The 20,030-nt window shown below is 42.0% G+C and overlaps 1 protein-coding gene across 3 annotated transcripts; it reads right to left on the bottom strand.

The window, feature by feature from the left end:
- Positions 1-509: 509 nt before the first annotated feature.
- On the bottom strand, positions 510-18,654 carry LOC6739658. 3 transcript variants are annotated; one of them, XM_016174367.2, is made up of 2 exons: positions 18,110-18,654; positions 510-8,523 (listed from the first exon to the last, which is right to left on the bottom strand). In XM_016174367.2, exon 2 carries the CDS (start codon positions 8,507-8,509, stop codon positions 4,541-4,543), a length of 3,969 nt encoding a protein of 1,322 aa, XP_016032293.1. In that variant the 5' UTR covers positions 8,510-8,523; positions 18,110-18,654; the 3' UTR covers positions 510-4,540. The 3 variants fall into 3 exon arrangements, with proteins under 3 accessions (XP_016032293.1, XP_016032294.1, XP_039149748.1); XM_016174368.2 differs by having other exon boundaries at positions 18,516-18,654; XM_039293814.2 differs by lacking the exon at positions 18,110-18,654 and adding an exon at positions 11,186-11,606.
- Between the last annotated feature and the right edge of the window lie 1,376 nt (positions 18,655-20,030).

Below are 20,030 nucleotides of genomic sequence, written 5' to 3'. Positions count from 1 at the left end.
AATGAGGTCCGCCCTCCACTTTTGCACAGAGAATAATTCTACTTGAGTAGTTAAAGTATTATAATTATTTTTATAAATATTAACAATGGCTGAAATGAATTTTAGAGTATTGAAAAGAGTGTTTGTTTGAGCCATTAAAAAATAACATTCGAGGATTTAAGAAAGAAACTATTTCATCTGAGTGCTATGCGCTCATCCCTGTCTCCTTTGGAAATATTGAAAAGCTGAAAGGAAATGTCAGAGCTCGGAAAAGTTGAAATTTTCCCGTGTTTTCCGGGCACGCCGAGGGGTTGTGTGGTGGACTTGGGCGGGATTTCCGTCTCGAGAGTCGGAAAATCAGCTTAGGCAAGTCCCTCGTCGACTTTCAATGGGAATCACTGGGCGACCTAAGCACTTTTTAAGCCCGAGATGATGACACTTGTACCTGAGTGCGTTTTTGGCCCGGGAAAGTCGGACTAAAGAAGTCACAGGAAAGTCAAGTGGAGCCCCTCGTGAAGAGAATGACACGGTTTTAAATTTATTTATATGTATTTGTATATATATTCAATATAATCAATTTAAAACACATACAATTTTGATAAATGCTCACTTACAATGAAATGAAAAATGTTTGGTTCTCCACCGTTTTTGATTCTTTGCTCTTTCACATTTCAGATTTCACATATAATATAAATTATTTTGTTCAATTTCTCCTTCATATCTTCTTTAAGTTACTCACACATAGTTTTACATAATAACAAAGTAAAATTGTTTAGGTTTAAGTAATATATATATATATATCGATATATAAGTGTATATATCTCATACATTTGCCAATTGCTAAATAAATGTTATTCTCTTGGGTTTCGTTTTATATTAAATTTAAATTTAATTTTGTTTGATTTTTTGCTCGTGGCTTTTGATTTGCGCTCTCACGTCTTTGTGTGACATTTATCTCCAATTTCTTCTCTCTTCTTCCAACTTCAACATCAATTAATTAATAATTTCTCAATGCATTTTGCTGCTTTGACTTAAGCCTACAACTAAAATATTTATAAAGAAAGTAATTTTTTGATTTTCGATTTTTGCTTTTTGCTTTTGTTTTCTTGCTTAGCGCTACTAAAATTGTATTTTTGATTTTCTTTTGGTTTTTGCAGCCTGACCCTACCGAAGGTCATACAAAATTTTGATTTATGCTCAAGGTACGTTGCAAGTTGTTGTTGGGTTTTGTGTTGTAAAATTTATTTAGCTTTAGATTAAGAAAACATATCCTTGTCGTTTTTAATTTGTGCGCTCTGTCGAGTCGTGGTTGCTGTCATGCCGAAATCAATAGAAATAAAAATAATCGTTTTCCAAAATTGCCAAAATCCCGAGGCCAGCGGAAACAAAGAATTTGCATGGGGTGGCTGCCAAATCACCCTTGGCACTTGCCATTTTTTCTCTTTTCATTCCATTTTTATATAAATCGCAATTTTTCCAGCTCACTTTTAAACATGCAAATAGCGGCGCGGACACCCTTAAATCGATGCAAATGCACCATGGGGTAGCGCTGCATTTGGTCATTTGCACCATTGTGTGCGCCCTTAAAAATTCTTGGCAGCAGATTTTCCCAAATTGCCATAAAAATTCAATGGAACCCATTTCGGGGAAAATCGCAGAAATATATATTTATGAATTTGCCTAGCATCCCCTGGCCAAAGCGAGGGGGTTGCTGCTCGAGTCAATCTTTAATTGCACGGCAGTCGGAAAAGTATCGGATATCTGGCCGTAATCAATGAGATGAAATTTGCATGGACACGTGACAAATAATTAACTGCCAAAACGGGCGAGATTCGCCGCCCGGAGGGGGGTGGCTGCATTGAATCAATAACCATGGCAATATCGATTTGGATTCCGGCTTAGAAACTTTTTCTTTTTTTGAAAACTCAAACTCAAACTGCAGCTGCTGACCCTCCAACTTGACCCTCACATGACCATGCTGGGTTTTTGTTATCGTTGCTTAGGTTTTTTTCCAACGGTATATAGCCATTCAAACGGATGTATTTTTTAATGCAAACATTCTAATCAGGGGGTTGGTCAAGGCCTGACCCAAAGCCGGAAACAGTTTCACTTATTATGTTTTCTTTTTTTTATTATGAGGGTGCTGTTTTCGGTTGCATTTGAAAGGAAAGAGAAATACGCAGCTGCTTGTGAGTTTTTTAAAATGATTAAACAAGTTGCAGATAGGCTCTCAAGCCATTGTTGACAAATTGAATCAAATGGCAATTTAATAATTGAAGTCGCCAAGGCGTTGGACCAGCATATAACACCCCGAGAAATGAAGGTCCCCTATGGGAACGTTTTCAAAAAAAAAAAGAAAAATCGAAACAAAAGAAAAAAGGGTCTTCCCCTATCGGCGACAACTTCGCAGGCGATAAGTTGAAGATACAGATTTTTTAAGACCTTGGACTCGGGACTGGCGCACTTCAATCGGGGTTAAAAGTACATACAAATTGGGAAATCAGAAATCAACATGGAAATCATAAAGGAAACTCAAGTTTAACAAATATAAATTGCATGACATTTATTCGATACATATATACACAGTTAAAGTAAGACATAATAACTAAGGAATAAGTGAAAGGTAAAATAAAATTACGATCTATATATATTTGTAGTTCTATGTAAAATTTCATTTTGTTTTTGAAGTTCAAATTTTTTTGGTGTTGTGGACTCGGCGAAGTATTTGCTAAAAGGCACGCAGCATTTTAAAAAACACACGTTTTTAAAAGAGGAAATTTTGAATATAGCAAATAGTTCCTCGCCGATCCAAATTCATCTCGGAGCGATCAACTAATTTTGGGCAACTCTTCACGCCAAAGAACAAATTCTTAAACACTAAAAAATAATCTGCGAAAATCGTCGCCCAAAACTGAAGAGTCGATGGATCTGTTTTGGCTTCCTGTTTTACATTTAAAACTATTTTTATCTTATTCGTTTGACTAGAATGGTTTGGTTTTCGTTTGTTTATGCGACTAGTTCTTGTCTTTGGAATGTTTTAACTTAGAATGGATAAGTAAATCATAGGATATATATTAAAACTGTGAATAAAGTAAGGTGTAATTCTGTTTGAGGTAAAGTTACTACACGAAATTAGATTTAGCTTGAAGGGTTTCGTATGGTATCGTAGATTTTCTTTATAAATTCATTTTATTTAAATTATTGTTTTCAAGTCCGTCTGAGGTAGCATTCTTGTTATCTTTTTAACGTTTCATAATATATTTAATTTATTATTATGTTAATATTTACTTGCGTATGCTTTTGGTTTTGGGTTTTTGTTTCTCTAAATATGTTTGTATAAAAAAGTACTAATGGTCATTGTACTTTTGCCCTGAGTTGTTTAAATGTTCTTAATTTTTACCATCTGGCATTAGTTTTCCCTTCATCTATCTGACTACCCAAAATCTGAACTATCATGGTGTTAGCTTTAACAACTTTATATGTACACGTTGTGCGCTGGAATTATGTTTAAGTGAAGACATTTCCTCGGATATAACTTGGTTCAGATGCGGTTAATGTTAGAGTGTGTTCTAGAGGATATTTAAAGGAAGTGAAGATCTCCAGGGCCGTCGTTTAAAAACATCCTATAAAGATTTTGATTTTGAGCAATTTGTTTGTGCTGAAGCTTTACCATAGCATTTTTAATACGCCACATATATGCCATATATATATGTATATATGTTTCGATCCCCGCGACCGATTAGTCCTAATCTAAGCACGACAAAACCCACCTCATATCTAGTTGAGAAATGTATAATTGTAATTTTGATTTTATGCTGCTACTACGATATATAATCCTTCTAAGTGGTATATATGGTACTTTTTTCAATGGATTCATCCCTCCACTTTTCGCCTTCCCCTCGCCTAATCTATGTACGTATTTAGATTCCTCTGACCATCTCTTCTCATTTTCTGCAACTCGATTGCGATAGATTACTATTACGCATAGGAACTTTGATAGTTAATCACTAGAGATATATGTATGTTATAGGTTGCGGTATGTTATGGTTTATGCTTTGTCATGCGTCTATCAAAATATATGCTATGTATATTTATCATATTTTGATGATTAGCATAGTGCTGCCAGCTGAAACGGACTTGTTCTTCTTTGTTATATAGGCTGTAGATTTGATCAGCGCCATGTTGGACATGGTCAACTTTTGGGCTCGATTTCGGGCTTAGATATTGATCGATTGTTGTGTTATGGGTTTTGTATATTTAAGATTAATAATGAGCTCAACTAATATGCGCACTCAGTCTTTTGTAGTTCCACTATTTTGTCTTGTTCAAGTTCCTAACTTCGTTTGCTTAACTATTTAGTGGGGGGAGTCTGGGAGTTCCTGGGATCGAAACACTCAAGGATTTCCTGTAATCTTCATACCTTCGAGCTAAAGACAGAAATTGAATCGAAAGAACGAAAGTTTTCTCTAGAGTGTTCCAATCCCGTGACTTTGTGGGGCTTCTTTGGTTTCTATGGGTTGAACTTACGCTGGCAACACTATACCTGTTGCATGTGGCACCTTTAGGCCGGTGTGAGCCGGAAGCTGAGCGTGGCCGACTCCGAGGCCCGGACGCGGACGGGCAGGTAGACCAGGGCAGGTGCGAACTGCATTTTGGAGTCCTGGTCGGCGGGCTGCAGGTGGAAGGCCTGCATCTGATATGCTTCCTCTGCCCCATCGGGTTGGGCATAGCTGGCCGGCTTGCCAATGCCGTTGGCCAATTCCCCGCAGCCCTCGAAGGGCGAGGTGGCCGCCGATCGGTGGCCACCAGTTGCACTGCCCAATCCATTTGGCGTCGTTGGGGGCTTGGAAGTGGATCGACGACGTTGAATCTTGGGTGAAGTTGAGCTGGTTGCCTTGGGGGAGGAGGCGGGAGGAGATCCAGCCCCAGTTGAGGGGGAACGAGATGCCACCTTGGGCGCTGAGGTGCTGAGATTGGTGGGCTCCAGTGGAGGCTCTGTTTCTTCGGATTTATTAGGAGGAGGTGCCACCAACGATTTGCTGGATTTACTGCGTGATTTACCCGAACTTCTGGAGGGTTGTGGTGGTGGCGTCTCCATGGGCAACTCCATGCCCTCACCTCCGTTGTTGAGCAGAGCATGCGATCGCTCATGGATGAACAAGAAGGCGTAGTAGGGCGTGCTGAAGGGACACAGTGAGCACTGGTACTCCTTGAACCTGGCCGCCTGCTCGCCAAACATTCCGGGCAAGGGAAGTGGTGGCATCTTGGGCATCTGCTGCTGTTGCATTTGGCCAAAGAGATGCTGGGCATTGAGATTTTGCAGGGCCTGGGCGAGATTGGGAGCGGTATTTCCGGCTCCGGCACCCGCTGCTCCTGGGTTACTGCCACTTCCGTTGGGAATCTTGAGCGTGGGACTGTTCGGCTTGCTGCGCGTCGAGGACTGGGTGGTGTCCATTTCCCGGAGGCGTTCCACTCCGGCGGTTCCGTGTTCGTTCATCAGATGGGATCGCAGCCACTTGAAGCTGCGGAATTGGCGAGAGCAGAGTGGGCACACCTCATGGGCCGAGTTGGATGAGCTGCCGCCACTCCCCTCCACAGTGGTTGGTGAGACATTGAGGTCCTGATCCTGCTGTGCTTGCGATGGCTGTGATGCTGCTACGGCGGCGGCTGCATCGGCTTTGACTCCATTCTGACCCCTCGGCTGTGGCAGTGGGGAGCCCTCCTCGATGATGCCATGGGTGTTGTGTTTGTGCACCCGCAGGAAGTACTTGCTGCACAGCTCCTTGTTGCATATGTTGCACACCACGCCACCAATCTGGGCGCCATTCTCGATCTCGATGCCGTGCATCCGCTGCATGTGCGTCTTCATGAAGTATTTGTTGCACAGCTCCTTGTTGCAAATCTCACAGTAGCTGCTCGTGGGTGTTAGGGTATAAGGTGGACGATTTGCAGCCGGAGCGGCTGGGGTTCCGGGTCCGCCCGCTGACGGCGCCACTGGGCGTTCGGGTGTGAAGAAACCCTCGCGCAGGGGACTTCCGCTCAGGCCTCCGTTTCTGCCCAAGTGCACCTCGGCGATATGTTGCTTGAATTCCTGGGTTGTGGAGAAATCACGATCGCACTGCTGGCACCGCAGATCACAACCTGGCGGGGATCTGGCTCCTGGCGCCGGCGGAGTTTGCGGATTTCCCTGGGCATGATATAAACTTGCCATGGGATGTGGGGCCTGCTGGTCGGGCAGTGGAATCGGTATGGGCATGGGCAGTTGCATCTGGCCAGCATGTTCGGTCATCAAGTGAGCCCTCAAAGTATACTGATTCTCCTGCTCCTGGCCACAAAGATGACAGGGTAGCGGGCGCTTGCCATTGATGTCGTTCAGTTGCTGCAACATGGACTGCAGCTTCTGAAGATTCTGCAAGCCCACCACCGAACCATTCAGCTTATCCTCATCGTATCCCTCCGGCGGTGTCTGTCCCTGTTCCAACTTGATCCTCTTACTGGGCTGCTCTGAATCCGTTTCCGCTTCCTGCTCGCGCTCCTGCTCCTGCTGATCCATGGTGGCTGCTGCTGCCTTGGCCAGCATCAGATTGAGTGGCATGAAGGGCCAAGCACTGGCCATCTGGGCTTCATCCTTGCTGCCTGGCTGTGGTGCCACGTCTTCGGGTGGCACAAACAGACCGTGGCGCTTCCACTTGTGAGTGCGTAGGAAGTATCGATTGGCGTACTCCCGGCAGCACAGCTCGCAGAAAAAGTCGGGAAACTGAACGCCCAGGCGACGTAGCTTGTCAGGATTGAAGTTGGAATCCTTCGCCTGTTGCTGCAGATGGGAGGGCAACTTCCGGGGTGGTGGCACAAAGCTCAGCTCCTCCTGCTCCATTGTGAAGTCCTCGCGGAAACCTTCGGGCAACTGATAGGGCTTGATCTCCGCATCCTGTGACATTTCCTGCTTTATAGTTGGATGCGATGGCTCGTTGGGACTTCCCCGATGCGATTGCGATTGCATGGGTGTCTGGGAGTTGGGTGAAACTTGGGCAGCTGGTTGTGTCTCGTGCTGCTTGGCCCGATGGCGACGCATGGCGAATATGTTAGTGAAACGCTTGGAACAGATGTCGCAGTGCACCGAGGCCACGGGATTCGAAGCTCCGCCGGCTGGTGTGGGATCCTGTTTCGGCACCTGAGCCTCCCTTTGTAGCTGGAACATTTGACTCATGGAACTCATACTGGGATTGGGGTGACCACTGGTATTGTTGTTACTACTGGTGATGTTATTGTTGTTGTTATTGTGGTGACTGGAGGTGTTGTTGGAGCTCGATTCGCCAACGGGATCAAAGATGCCGTGCTTGTTGGCCTTGTGCGTCTTGAGGAAGTACTTGTTGCAGAACTCCTTGTTGCACAGCTCACAGTAGGCCTCGGGATTGAAGATCCTCAATGGAGGGCGGTTGAGACCATCCACTCCTGGAAACCCGGACATACCGAGCAGAGGCAGGTAGCCAGCTGGTCCCAAGGCTGCCTCCGGTGGAAAGGGAAAAGCAGGTGGCATTTGTGGACCATGTGGATGGTGCTGCGCCTGCATGGCCTGGAACCAGTGCTCCTGCTCCCGTTCCAAGTCCTTGCCATGACCATTGGTAAGGTCGTGCTGCATATTCTGCTCCTGTTGCGGACTGGGAATGTCGGCACGCTCCAGCTTCACCTTGATGGAGGCCAGAAAGTCAGCGGGATCCTGATCACCGGACCTTTCCTCGCCGTGATCCTGCAACATGTGCAGGCTCAACTTGAACTCGGTCTCGAAACTCTCGCCGCACTGCTTGCAGTAAGTGTGGTATGGATTCTCGCGGTGCTTGCTGGATTCTGATATGTCTGCCATGGCTTCCGTTTCCGCTTCCATTTCCTCTCCCGCTTCCGGTTGCTCCTCCTCTTGCTTTTGCTGCTGCAGCATTTCGAAGGTCTCCTTTAGCTGCTCAATCGACTTGGGAAGGAACATCTTCGACAACTTCTCCTCGTAGTCCACGGTGGAGGAGTCTGCTTTCTTTTGACCCACTTCACCAGTGGGTTCCCCACTCAAATTGAGCGCCTCCAAGCGGCTGGGATTGTGCTGCTTGCGTCGCTTCTTGGCCGCATCACTTAGGGCCTCCAGGATCTGCAGCTGCATGGCTGCCGCCATGGTGGCCATGTTGGCATCGCCCACCTCCTCCTCCGCATCCACATCCTTGCGTCCATCCTCTGCCTCCTCCAATTGGTCCGCCTCATTGGTTCCGCTTCCCGCTGGCTTCGGCTCCAGTTCCAGCTCCATTGCCGGCACCAAATGGTCGGCGGGTGAAGTGCTTTCCACTCCTCCAGCTCCTGTTGCTCCTCTGGTTGTGGCTGACGTGGCTGTGGGTGTTGCTCCTGCGGCTTCATGTGGATTGTTGCTGTTGCTGCCGCTGGTGTGGTTGTTCCTGTTCGTGTTGAGTGTCGATGAGTTGGAGACGTCGGAGAGAGCAGTGTCCTCGCTGCTCAGATCTGGCGGTGGGGTGGCATATATGGATGCAGCCATTTTGGATGATATTACTGCGGGGCGGGGGAAGAAAGATGGAAAAGGAGAAACATTGTAGTGGAGAACTTTTTAATTGAAGTCGAAGCCATGCTAGCGGGCGGTCTTTTCGATAAGGAATGGGATATAAGGGTTATTCATGTGCATGTATGTATATGTCATTTAGTCACCATATGCGATGGATTAAGATAAGCTTCAATAACTAAAAAAAACACATTTTAAAGAAATTAAACAAGTAAACAAAGTAAATGGAAGTCTTTAACCCACTTACACTGTCTACTAAATGGAAGGAAAGTGATTTATTTTTAATAGCCAATAAATACTAATAGTTAGACCAAATGTAATAATCTTTTTAACAATAGGGAATGGTATGGTTATGGTAATCCACATATTCACAAGTCCCTTTCCTCTTTTCCAGTGTACACAACGAATGAACTGAGGCTTAGATCGCATTATTTTTGCAAAGGGATAAACGTAAAAGGAACGCAGAATATTTGGCCAAGGATTCCATTCAATTTTAGTTTGGCTTCAACTGAATGCCACTCAAATATTTTTCCTGCACACACACACTCGCATAAGTCCGCACACACACACACGCAGAATATTTGTGTCTCATTTCCGTATGCGCTTAATTTCATTTTTCTCCTTCTGTCCGCCTTCTGCTGCCTCCGCTCCATAATCATTATTCCCACCCACCGTGCCCCACCGCCCACCACCTCCCACACTATTTTGCTGTGGCTACACTTTTTCATTTTTGTGCAAATTCTATGAAAAATTTTTCCATTATATATATATATACATATGTATGTATAGCATACACATAGGGGGGAAGGAAACTTTTTTCCTTTTTGTTTGTTTACTATGAGCCCCAGCTGCCACCCACTAACACACATACACACAACCCCATTGTGGCGCACACGAAAATTTATACAAAGTCATCCGATTTAAGGAATACAAATTTTGCTTATTTTCTTGTGTGCGAGTGTGTGTGCGAGTGGGTGTGCTTGTGTGCCGCACACGGAAAACTTTTTGCGCCTCCCAACCACACAGACACACACACACAGCGATTTGCCACCCACTTTTGGCCCCCCGGCCAACACCATCACTTGAGTCAAGCATAAAACTTATAAAAATTTTCTTCAACATGACTTGGTAAAATAAATTTGATTCTCAAGAAAAGCAAAAAGGAAAATAGGAAGGAAGAGATGGGCAAGTGAGGGGGAAAATGCCTGGCAACAGGGAGGCAAAAATAGGCGGAGATACACGGGGAGAAAAGTTTATGTCATGCCAAATGAAATAATCATTAACATTTATGCGATCTAAAGGATTAATGTGCATTTTCCAATACAAGAAATAAATCAGCATATAATTAAAATTTCTTTTAATTATAACTTTTAATATAAGCCATTCCATTTTTAAGTCTTCTTAGAAACCAACTATAAATTAATATAGATTTTAGTCAGTAATAATATTGTTTCAATTGTATAAGTACATATTGAAATGACCTGAATTTCTTCGAGTGGAGGGAAAAAAATTTCGAAATAAACCGAAAATTCTTTTTCCTATTTGAGCTGAGGCAGAAAGGAGAAACCCCAAGGAGGCGCAGTCAAAGGGTAGGGGGAAATAAGTTTGATGGGCTGGTGGGGGTGGCGGGCAGAGAGCAGGAAAAAAAGAAAAGAAAAATATTCTCAACTATGCTGCAGACATAAATTAAGTTTCCATGGTTGGAAATTGGTTCTCCAGCTACATGTTGTCGTTGTAGTTGTAGTTGTTGTTGACTTTGCTTTTATACAATTTCTTGAGGCCGAAAACCACCGACCCCGTCCCCCGATCCCTTTGAACCCCCCATGACCCCGGACCTGCCACTTTGAGGAGTTAAGCAAAAATGCCTGCCAGGATGTGCGCATTTCTCTTCAGTATCTTTGTGGGCATGGATGTCTGTGTGTGTGGGTGTGCGAGTGCTGCTTGTGTTTCGACTGGGATTTTTATAAAGCCTAAGGTAGTTTGATGTTATTTTATTTGATTTTTTCCGCCTGCCTGCCTTACCGCCTTATATCCATCTCATCGTGCCAGGAGGAGGATGCCCGAGAAAAATGTTCGAAATGAAAATGCCAACAGAGTGTAAACAAAACCATATACTCCTCGACTAGGTATTTATATGTATATGGCTAGAATGGGTGTGTGTGCACTGTATATTTTGAGACTTCGCAAGGGAAGCGGCTAATTTGGCAAACTAACATATCAACCAAGTTTTGGATGCGGGGGCTGAAGGACTCCGAACACAATCTTGACACTGGCCAAGGGAAAACCAATAACGTTGGATTGGTTTTGGTCCTGGCAAGGATATTTGATGGAATTTCAGAAGTAATTCAAAGTAGAGTAACATAAGATGGCAAGTTGAAAGCTTAACACAGGACACAGCAAAATCTTTGAGCTTTTAAAAACATATTTTCAAAACAAATGATTTGAATAATTAAAAACTAGAATTGGAGAATTTTTAAAAATATTTTCTGATTTTCAAGTTAACTTCCAATAAGAGTTTGAACGCAGCCAATTAATTATTTAATTACAAATTATTAAGATATAATTCCTTGATAAACAGATTTACTTTCATGGGATCACTTAACACTATCAATTCAATGACACATCACAATATTATATTATAGCATATTCACCTACTCATTAAGTGCGTTTTTAAATGTGTCGCGATCCGAAGAACAGGTATCGTTAAATTTTCTTATTGTCACTGCGATTGAAGTTCACCGAACATTTTCAAAAACTATTTTCTCGATCGGTGATCTCTAGATGCTCTCGTTATATTCGCGCAGTGCAAGTCGCTTTTGCGCATGCGCACTTTTTATATTTTTTTTAAATTCTTTGGCGTGTGTCGGGATCGTGTCCTGCCAAGTGGCTTGCTCGTTGTCAACTGCCGCATGACGCAGCGGAATAACAAAAATATCGGCTATCAATTGCCAGTTGCCGGTTGAAAATCAAAACAGCAAATAGCAATGATACTAAAATCCCAACGACACACACAAGCCTAACCCTCCATATCGCTTAATACCGCGGGCACACACACACATATGCACATTGTGGGCCCCTACCCATATCACGGAAAAAACCTCAATAAAACACCCCAAAATATCAAAAATCATAGAATTTCCCTTAAAAAAAATCCATAGAGCGACAACTGAGCAGCGCTGCCCGGAAAACCATTATTGCTCCGCCCCTTTTCGTTTTCTTTTCCCTCCTCTCATTTATTTTTTTGAAATTTTCAGTAACCACCACAACTACAACTACAACTACGACTACAATAGAAAGGGACGGCGACACACGAATGAGCAACAACCGCGCAACTTGGAAGGTTTTCCCCCGGTATTATTGTTGTCGTGCCAATTTATCATTGTTCGATAGGATTTTCAATTTGTTTTTCCTACTGCAGAAGTTCGTGTGCCACCATCGTTGTTATTGGTGTTCCGGCAGTTATATTTTTGTTATTTTAATTTATGCGCTCCCAATGAAAAGAGTAGCATTTTCTTTTGGGTTTCTTTCAAGTTCCTGTCACAAAGGCTGAAACTTCTTGACTTGAGTAGTCAGGAATCGAATAAATATTTTCCAAAAGGGTTTTGGGGGTTGTTCAATGTTCCCTTATGCTGAAATTGGCTAATTGAAGGGCTTCTGCGGACTAAAAAGGGATCAGAATCCCCACCCAGGTAACCAGTCTAAGTTTGAATGCCTTTTAGGGATAACTGTCAAAGGACCATTGTAATTGTCTTTTAATAACATGATTACCTAAATGTATTGTAGGGAACTCTTTGGAAAGGCACTTTATTTGAAGAATAAGGTTCTAGAATCCTATGACAAAAGATTTCTTAGGGTATAACTGTGTCTGAACCAAAACGGAAATATAATACAATTTTAATCTTTCGAAAAGAAAATCAAGGAAATTCATGTTGGTAAAGGGGTGATTTACATGTATTGTCTTTTCTATTTTACAAGATATGGGTGTTGAAGTCGAACTGCTTTTAATTGATTTCGATTTATATGTTTTTATTCATGATTAAATATAATTGAGTTGTAAAAAATCAGTCAAGCCATTTCAATTTTAATTATTTATAATTATGATATTAAAATTATTGAACATTAAATCCTTTTTTCCAGTATATTAAGGAGTTGCAGCTTTTCAGCTTGTGATTATTTTTATTCAGAACTATTATTTTTGATAATAGTGGGAAATTAATTATGCATTTTGAAAAATTTATACTAATACTCGTAAGTACATAAGTGCATATACATAAATGAAGTAATTCTGTATCATGAATAAAACAGAAACATAAATATAAATAAATTTATGATCAAGTCAGAGCTGATTCGAATCCCTGAAGGGAATAACATTTGTTTCAGTGAAAATCTGAATCACACGCTTTCCCCAGAGAAACGGCGAGTGATTGTTTGCGTTGCCCAATTGACGGATTGACTTACAGATACTTGTGTATCGAAGGACATGCCTGCTGCAAGTGCATGTGTGTGCGTGTGGGTCCCACCTTGGCCACCCCTTTTTTCATTTTCCCCCCGTCCTTTTGGCACTTGGCATTCAACACACATCAGAGGCCGAAAAAGTGAAAGTAACTTGCCCCAAACGTCCTGCGGCGTTCTTCGGGATCTGCGCCTGCGCGATGAAGGTGACTCTCTTTTTTTTTGGAGCAGCCGGCCATATGTGTACGAGTGTGGATGGAAAATCGCCGGTTGAACGAACCAGGCTCGCAAAATGGTCGAGCAGCAACAGTCGGAACGGAGCAGTGGGCAACTCATTGGTCGGCAGCTGAATCGAATCGGATCGGATCGGAGCCACCGAATGACCCAACGAATGGCCACCCACTCGGTCTGGTCTGCATTGACCTGCTCGCCGCCGTGGTCGTGGTCAAGGTTTTTCCACCGACTTTCACTCTCACACATGTCCACTGTGACGTTGTCGGTGCCGGCACTTTCACTTTCGCCGTCACTCGACTGAAATCACTCGCACGCACGCACCGCCCGAAAAGAGGGGCTTCCCCTTTTTCGTAGGCGCATGTCCTTGCAGTGGGCGGAATGTAAACAAACCACAAATGGTGCGGTCAAGTCGTTATAGAGCGAAATGCAATTGCCTTTGCATTATTAAGCCAAGCAATGCAAGTTGTTTAACTACATCTTATGGCAGCCTATTAAACTAATTATTCCCCTAATGAGGATAGTCTGGTAATTGCCTTGAAATGTCGTTTCAACTATTGTTTAGTTAATAAGTTGGGTACGTGGGTATGGGTTCAATTAATTGTGAGCTTATGTTCAGAAACCATAAGGTTTATGTGGAATTGTGGAATGGTAACCTCAACCCCATCACCCCTTTTCTTTTATATGCACTCAATAACTTTGATTGTACTCTACTTAACGTCTTACAAGTATGCTCATAAGTACTATAATAATAGAAGTAGCTATACAGTAACTATAACTATATACTATGTATTTTTAATATACATGCTTTTGTTTTTTTAGCCATGAAACAGGAAGAAAATGGGCTACCTACAATCGTAGCACCCACCCAGGTCGTTAGGCACCATAATGGTAATTATTAAATTTAAATTCAAACTGGACCCAACCCACTTCGCACCCTTAGCCTAGCGTGTCCTGACGAAATGTCGCTTATGATTGATACGCCCTTTGAGGCCATATGCCACACTAACGCCTTCAAAGGCAGATCCTGACAGGACACCCCCGCCCAAGTGCAATTAATATTTCTGATGAAAATCAAATTGAAATTATGCGTGGACTCTAAAATGTAAATGGAAATGGGAATTATAACGAGTCGCGGGACTGGGAAATCAACCCTCAGCACGAGGGTAATGATCTTTGTTAGTTTTCCTGCTAGTGCGGGGGAGGAATATTTCTGAGGGGACGGGTTTTGGTGTCGCCTTTCCGCGGGAAATGTGTGCGACAAATTAGTTTGCTTCAAATGCACCATGTACGTGAAATTCTGTTCGAGTATTTTATGTGGTTAGACTGGCGTTACTTTCATGTCCCTTTAATTACAACTCATTACAATCAGTTTTTCAAAATTCAAATTTGCATGGAAAGAATCAAAGGATGTGTTAATGATCCCCTAAATTTTATATCCATTTCAAGTAACAATCGTCTAACCATCATTACACAAAAACGTTGCTGTAATTAGAATTAAATACTGGAGTAATCTGAGTAAGGTAATGACCATAACTTAGAGAAGCAGCAAAGAAAACCTCCTCAATTCTTCCGAATTCGTAATCACATGAAATGTTCGAAGTGGGAAGTGTGTCGAAACAATTTCCCAGAATTCCTATTGCTTTGACGTATCAACAGAAATCCTTTGCACAAAGCCCCAAGCTAAACGACAGGAAAAAAAAAACGGAAAAACATTGGCAGTTTCTAGGTGCTCAGCTCATTAGTAAGAAATCTCATTAGAAACCAATGAACGCGCAGGAAAAGCAAACAAACATGAATTTATGGGGTGCGAGGTGGAAAACCGTGTAATGAGAGGCTTCGAAGGCCTCAAAATCGTTCACCGTTTGATTTTTTTCCATCATTTTCACTTTCACATCTCCATGGCGCATGGGCCACGAAGTGAAAAATTAATTTCCCCCAACCATTTTCATTTCCTACACACACACACGCTCACACAACCTATTTTCCGACCAACCGAAAAGCGAAAAGCCAACAAAAACTATTTCCATCTCTGTCGGACACTAAAACTTTTTTCTATCAAATATTACTTTGTACAATAAACTAACTGCGTGTGTGTGTGTGCGTTCCACCCCCTTGCTTATGTGTGCGTTTGTGTGTGATAAAATAAAAATACGAAAAATATGAAAAAACGAGGAAAATTAATAATGAAACTCAAACACAGAGACAAGGACAAATGCTGTGCACACAAACCAGTCCAAGTGCGTATGTGTGGGTGGAATATGGTGAAAGGGGGGGAGAGGAGAGGGGATAGGGGTTATAATAGTCATGTTTATAATAAGGCAAGTGTTTTCCTTGGCTCTAATGAGACTGATACTGTATTCCTTATCATCTGCCCTATCGGCATGATGAACATTTTGCAGAAGCCACCCCCATAAGTATGCTGCAAAATATTTTGTAGGAAAAATCTATCGTCCGAGAACTTTTCACCAAAAAAAAAGAAGAATACAAAAGCAGAAAAATTCCATAAATTCTAGCTTCTGCCTCAAACACACTCACACACACACATAGTTCGTGGGGGATGGGGAGAAGTTTGCAATTTTATCAGAAATACACACACCCACACAGGCAGGGGACAAGCGAACCACCCCGCCGCCTCCTTTTTGGCCCACGAAGCGAGTTTATGAAACCATCAAATTATTTTCTTTTCCATTTCTGACACTCAAAAGAAACGGCAAATATACAGAGGGAGGGATGAATGTGGGATGGGGTGGAGTGGGTGGATTGGGTGGATTGGGTGGTGTAGTGTGGTGTGGGTGCTCTTCGGAGAAAGCGAGAAATGAAGGAAAAAAGGGAGAAAAAATTATTATTTTCCAGTTACAGTCGGCTTGGTCTCCATGGTGGCCCTGGCACATCCTTTACATTATTTTCCTGCTGCTGCTCAAAGTTTTTGCCATGTGGCCCCACCCCCTCTCCGCCGCCCTTAACCCATAATGCCTGCGGGTTACATTTCGCCCACTCTGTGTGTGTGTGGGTGGCTTGAATGGTGTGTGTGTGTGCAGCTACTTCGTCTTATTCGAGTACGAAATTTTTATGAGAAAATGCCTGGTTGTGAGTGTGCTCGTGTGGTGTATGTGTGTGTGAGTTACTGGGCTGTATATCAAAATATTTAAAAGCAAATATAATATTGGGGAGGTGGGTTGCCCTAAGTCTGTGTGCGTGTGTGGGTGTGTGGGTGGGTGGGTATGTTGGCCAAGCTGGAATTCGGGCAAAAGGCGTAATAGAAAAACACTTAAGCCAACCCCCATCCTTCGAGCCCTGCGAAATAACAAAATGTAAAAAAATCATTTATACATACAGATGTATACAAGTATATACTTATATTAATAATGAGCCGCAGCGCCAGCGCAAAGAGAAAATGAGAAAAAAAGAAAAATATTCGCTTTGCGAGTGTGTGTCTGTGTGGAATTTATTGATTTTCAGCGAATAAATATTGCTGGAGGAGCACATGGCAAGTGACTTAATATCAGTCGGCTGGATATTTACAACAGACACATGCAAAACACATATCAATAGATATATCTTCGTATTGAAATTGATTTGGCCTGCTGACGTCGCAGTTTGCTATCGTTGAAATTTTTATATTTTTATTGTCAGTCGCATTAAAAATACTTAATCTCCGACGGCCCAGTTATTGCCGCTGCCATGTCATAAAAAGTGGGTGGTGGTAACCGGGGTGGGCATTTTAATCATGTCCATATCGAAAATTTTACTTTATCGCAGCCCAGAGCCGGGGCATATTATTATTATTCTCGTCTCTGCTTTTACGTTATTAGCACCCGTAAGGGGACCTCGTGGCGTATGCTCGATGTGCGATAAAACCGTGAGCTAATGAGACTTTTTAATAAATTGTCCCATTCCGGCTGGCCTCGTTTTTAGTACAATTTTCATTATTAATAAAACTTTATGACACCTATATCAGGCATCGTGCACTTTTGTTTCATAAAAAGAGAGAGAGCAGCGAACACCATACGCACACACACATACAAGTACGCCATTTATTATTCCAATTAAATTTACCAACTTCGTTGGACATTGTCTCTGTGTGTGTGTGTGTGTGTGAGTTCGTCATTGTATCCATCAAAAAATCGCATTTATCATTTGCGTTCTGGCTTTTTGAACACAAAGTAATACATGTTGGTGCATATCAGGAAAACCTTAACGCACATGCTCTTTAAAAACTGGTTTGACAATATAGCATACTTATTGGAAACTGTGTAAGGTAAACCAACGCACATGGTCTATGAAAATTTAATAATAATAATAATCATAAGTTTAAAGTAAGCCCTGAAAACCTATTCTTGAAGAAAAATCCCTGCTATAAGTAAATACTTTAATAGTGAACAATATCTGACCATAAACCTATAAACTTTATAAATATAAAATGCAAAATATGAAATATGTAAAAAAATCAGATATATGAGAAGTATTTCACTTACTCAACGGGATTTTATTATTTATAAATGAAAGCTAAATAAAACACATTCATCATTGTGTCATTATAAATGTTCTATACATACATGTATATGAAGGGGTATATTTAAGGGGAAAGGGATAAAAATGCAGTCATTTAGTTTCCATATATATCTTTGTAATTAAATGTTTTTAGATTTGGTAATTTGGAACTGGAAATTAACGTTGACTGCACACGGAATATGTGGGGGGATTTGAAGCGTTCGGAAGCATTAAGCAAACACATTTTTAATTTGCCAATTCGAATTTTTTTTATTTGTATTTCTTTTAAGCCAATTGTAATTTTTAGAATTTTAGGTGACCAATGCAAGCGGGCATAGTTCAATAATCTTATATCCGGTACATGGATTATGTTGGGTTACAGTTTTCGTAGCTGGGACTCACAATGTCTCCGGCCAGAGAGAGCATCTTTAATCCTAAGTGTAACGTTTTGCGATAATATGCGCGCATCGAAAGAAAACTCCTTGAATAAGGCATGTTTAGGCTAGTATCAAAATGTTAAATTATTTAATACTTAAGTAGTTTGTTAGAGTTTAAAGCACTTATCGGGTTTTTTTTTAGCACAGCGTTTATGGTTATAAAAATACAAAATAAGCTTGGGTATCCTTGATTTAATATGTTTGTGTTGCCACCACTTTTTGATTGTTATTGGCTTACAAATCCTCGGGTTTTGTCACTTATTTCAAGCACTTTGGACACACAGTAAATCGGCAGATTGATATTTGCATTTGTTTGGCTTTCATTTGCTTCTCATGGATTTGGTTTGATTTTGTTGCAGCTGGAAACTTACAGAACTTGTACGGGGCGTTACACTTATTTTATCATGCCGACAAGTCCAAAACGACGCTGTGGTAGCCACCCGCGGCTACTTCTGCACCACGTACGCGTTTTCTGTAGACTGATTCGGCTTTTCGGTTTTCCCAATTGCCAGCCTGCCGCCAAAGGATGCAGTCACCCACACCCGCGCACTCGAAAGAGAGCGAGAGCCCGCGAGAGAAACCACCCCCAGAGCCAACCCCAACCTCCAGCGGGCAACGCTCTGTTGCTATTTTGTTTACTTCTCGCCGCGGGGGCGTTCTACGGACTAAACCAGAGACAACCAAACGGCCTAGTAGGGGAGTGGGTGGTAGAGCTTGGCAAAACATGTGCTAGTCTTATCCACTAACTACGTACATTATTTGGCGCCCAACGTGGGGCATTTCAGTAGAGAGTTCATTTTTGTTTTCGCTTATTTCGTCTGAGCACCTTAAAGCATATAAATATGGTCTACAAAAGTCTAAAAAATTAAATATACATTTATTTTAAATTTTAATACAAAAATTTTTTAACAATTTGTCTATACCCATGTCACATTTATATGTATGTATACTGGGCGCCCACTTGATGGATTCGCAGTAAAAGCACACATCCATAAAAGTAAGCGAATCCTACCCTCTGCTCATAGGACATGCGTATTAGATAAGCCAAATATAAAAATGACACTCAGAGAACAACTCTCCGGACCATTTTTTGTTGTTGTTGCTAAAACAGTTTATCAACACGCCCGAGTCTCTGATAAAACAATCATCGTTTATGGTGCAACACGCTTCAACCGCCGCCCCCCAGCAGCATAATTGAGATATAGTCCAGTGACCAGACCAGTAACACCGAACTGGGGTGGCTAACAAATCGAGTCGAGTGGAATGGCCAGGAGGACAGTGAAAAGTGGTGGGAGTAGACTCGAGTGTAGAGTGGTGTGGACATGTTCTGCAACCGCATGATTAGAAATCGAGCAAAGTCGATGATAAAGTGGCGGGTGGAGCTGAATCCTTATATGTATAGAAAACCGGGTGGGGAGCCGAAACTGGGTTAAACCAAAACCCTTCCATTCAAATGCGTACCTAATGATTTTTCAGCTTGTTTATGACAAATAATATCAATGCACAGGCGTAACTTGCGTGCGGCTCGTTTAAGTGCCTATTCCAGGCTGCTCGGCCCACGCAAACCCTCCTTAAAAACAAGGCACTGTTATCGCATTTTCTTTTAAATTATAAAACATAGCTGAAAACTACAAATAAACAAGTCGACGCATTGAATATATAAACAAAACATTTTTAAATAAAATATATGTATTCAATTTTAAATAAGCAGTAAATCCAAAAACTGAGTTACACAGAATATATTTTGCAATGTTACTAAAAATTTTGTAACCTTTAAACGGTTTGTTACACAAAACTAAAAAGCCTGACTTAAAAAATTATATTTATAAAAAGCAACTACTTTTACATGAACTCAACGCATAAATACTTTACACGAATAGAGTATA

The sequence above is a fragment of the Drosophila simulans genome, chromosome 3L, assembly GCF_016746395.2.
Source record: "Drosophila simulans strain w501 chromosome 3L, Prin_Dsim_3.1, whole genome shotgun sequence".
NCBI lineage: Eukaryota > Metazoa > Arthropoda > Insecta > Diptera > Drosophilidae > Drosophila > Drosophila simulans.
Note: the sequence above shows the minus strand (reverse complement) of the source record. Positions and strands in the feature narration are given on the sequence as shown.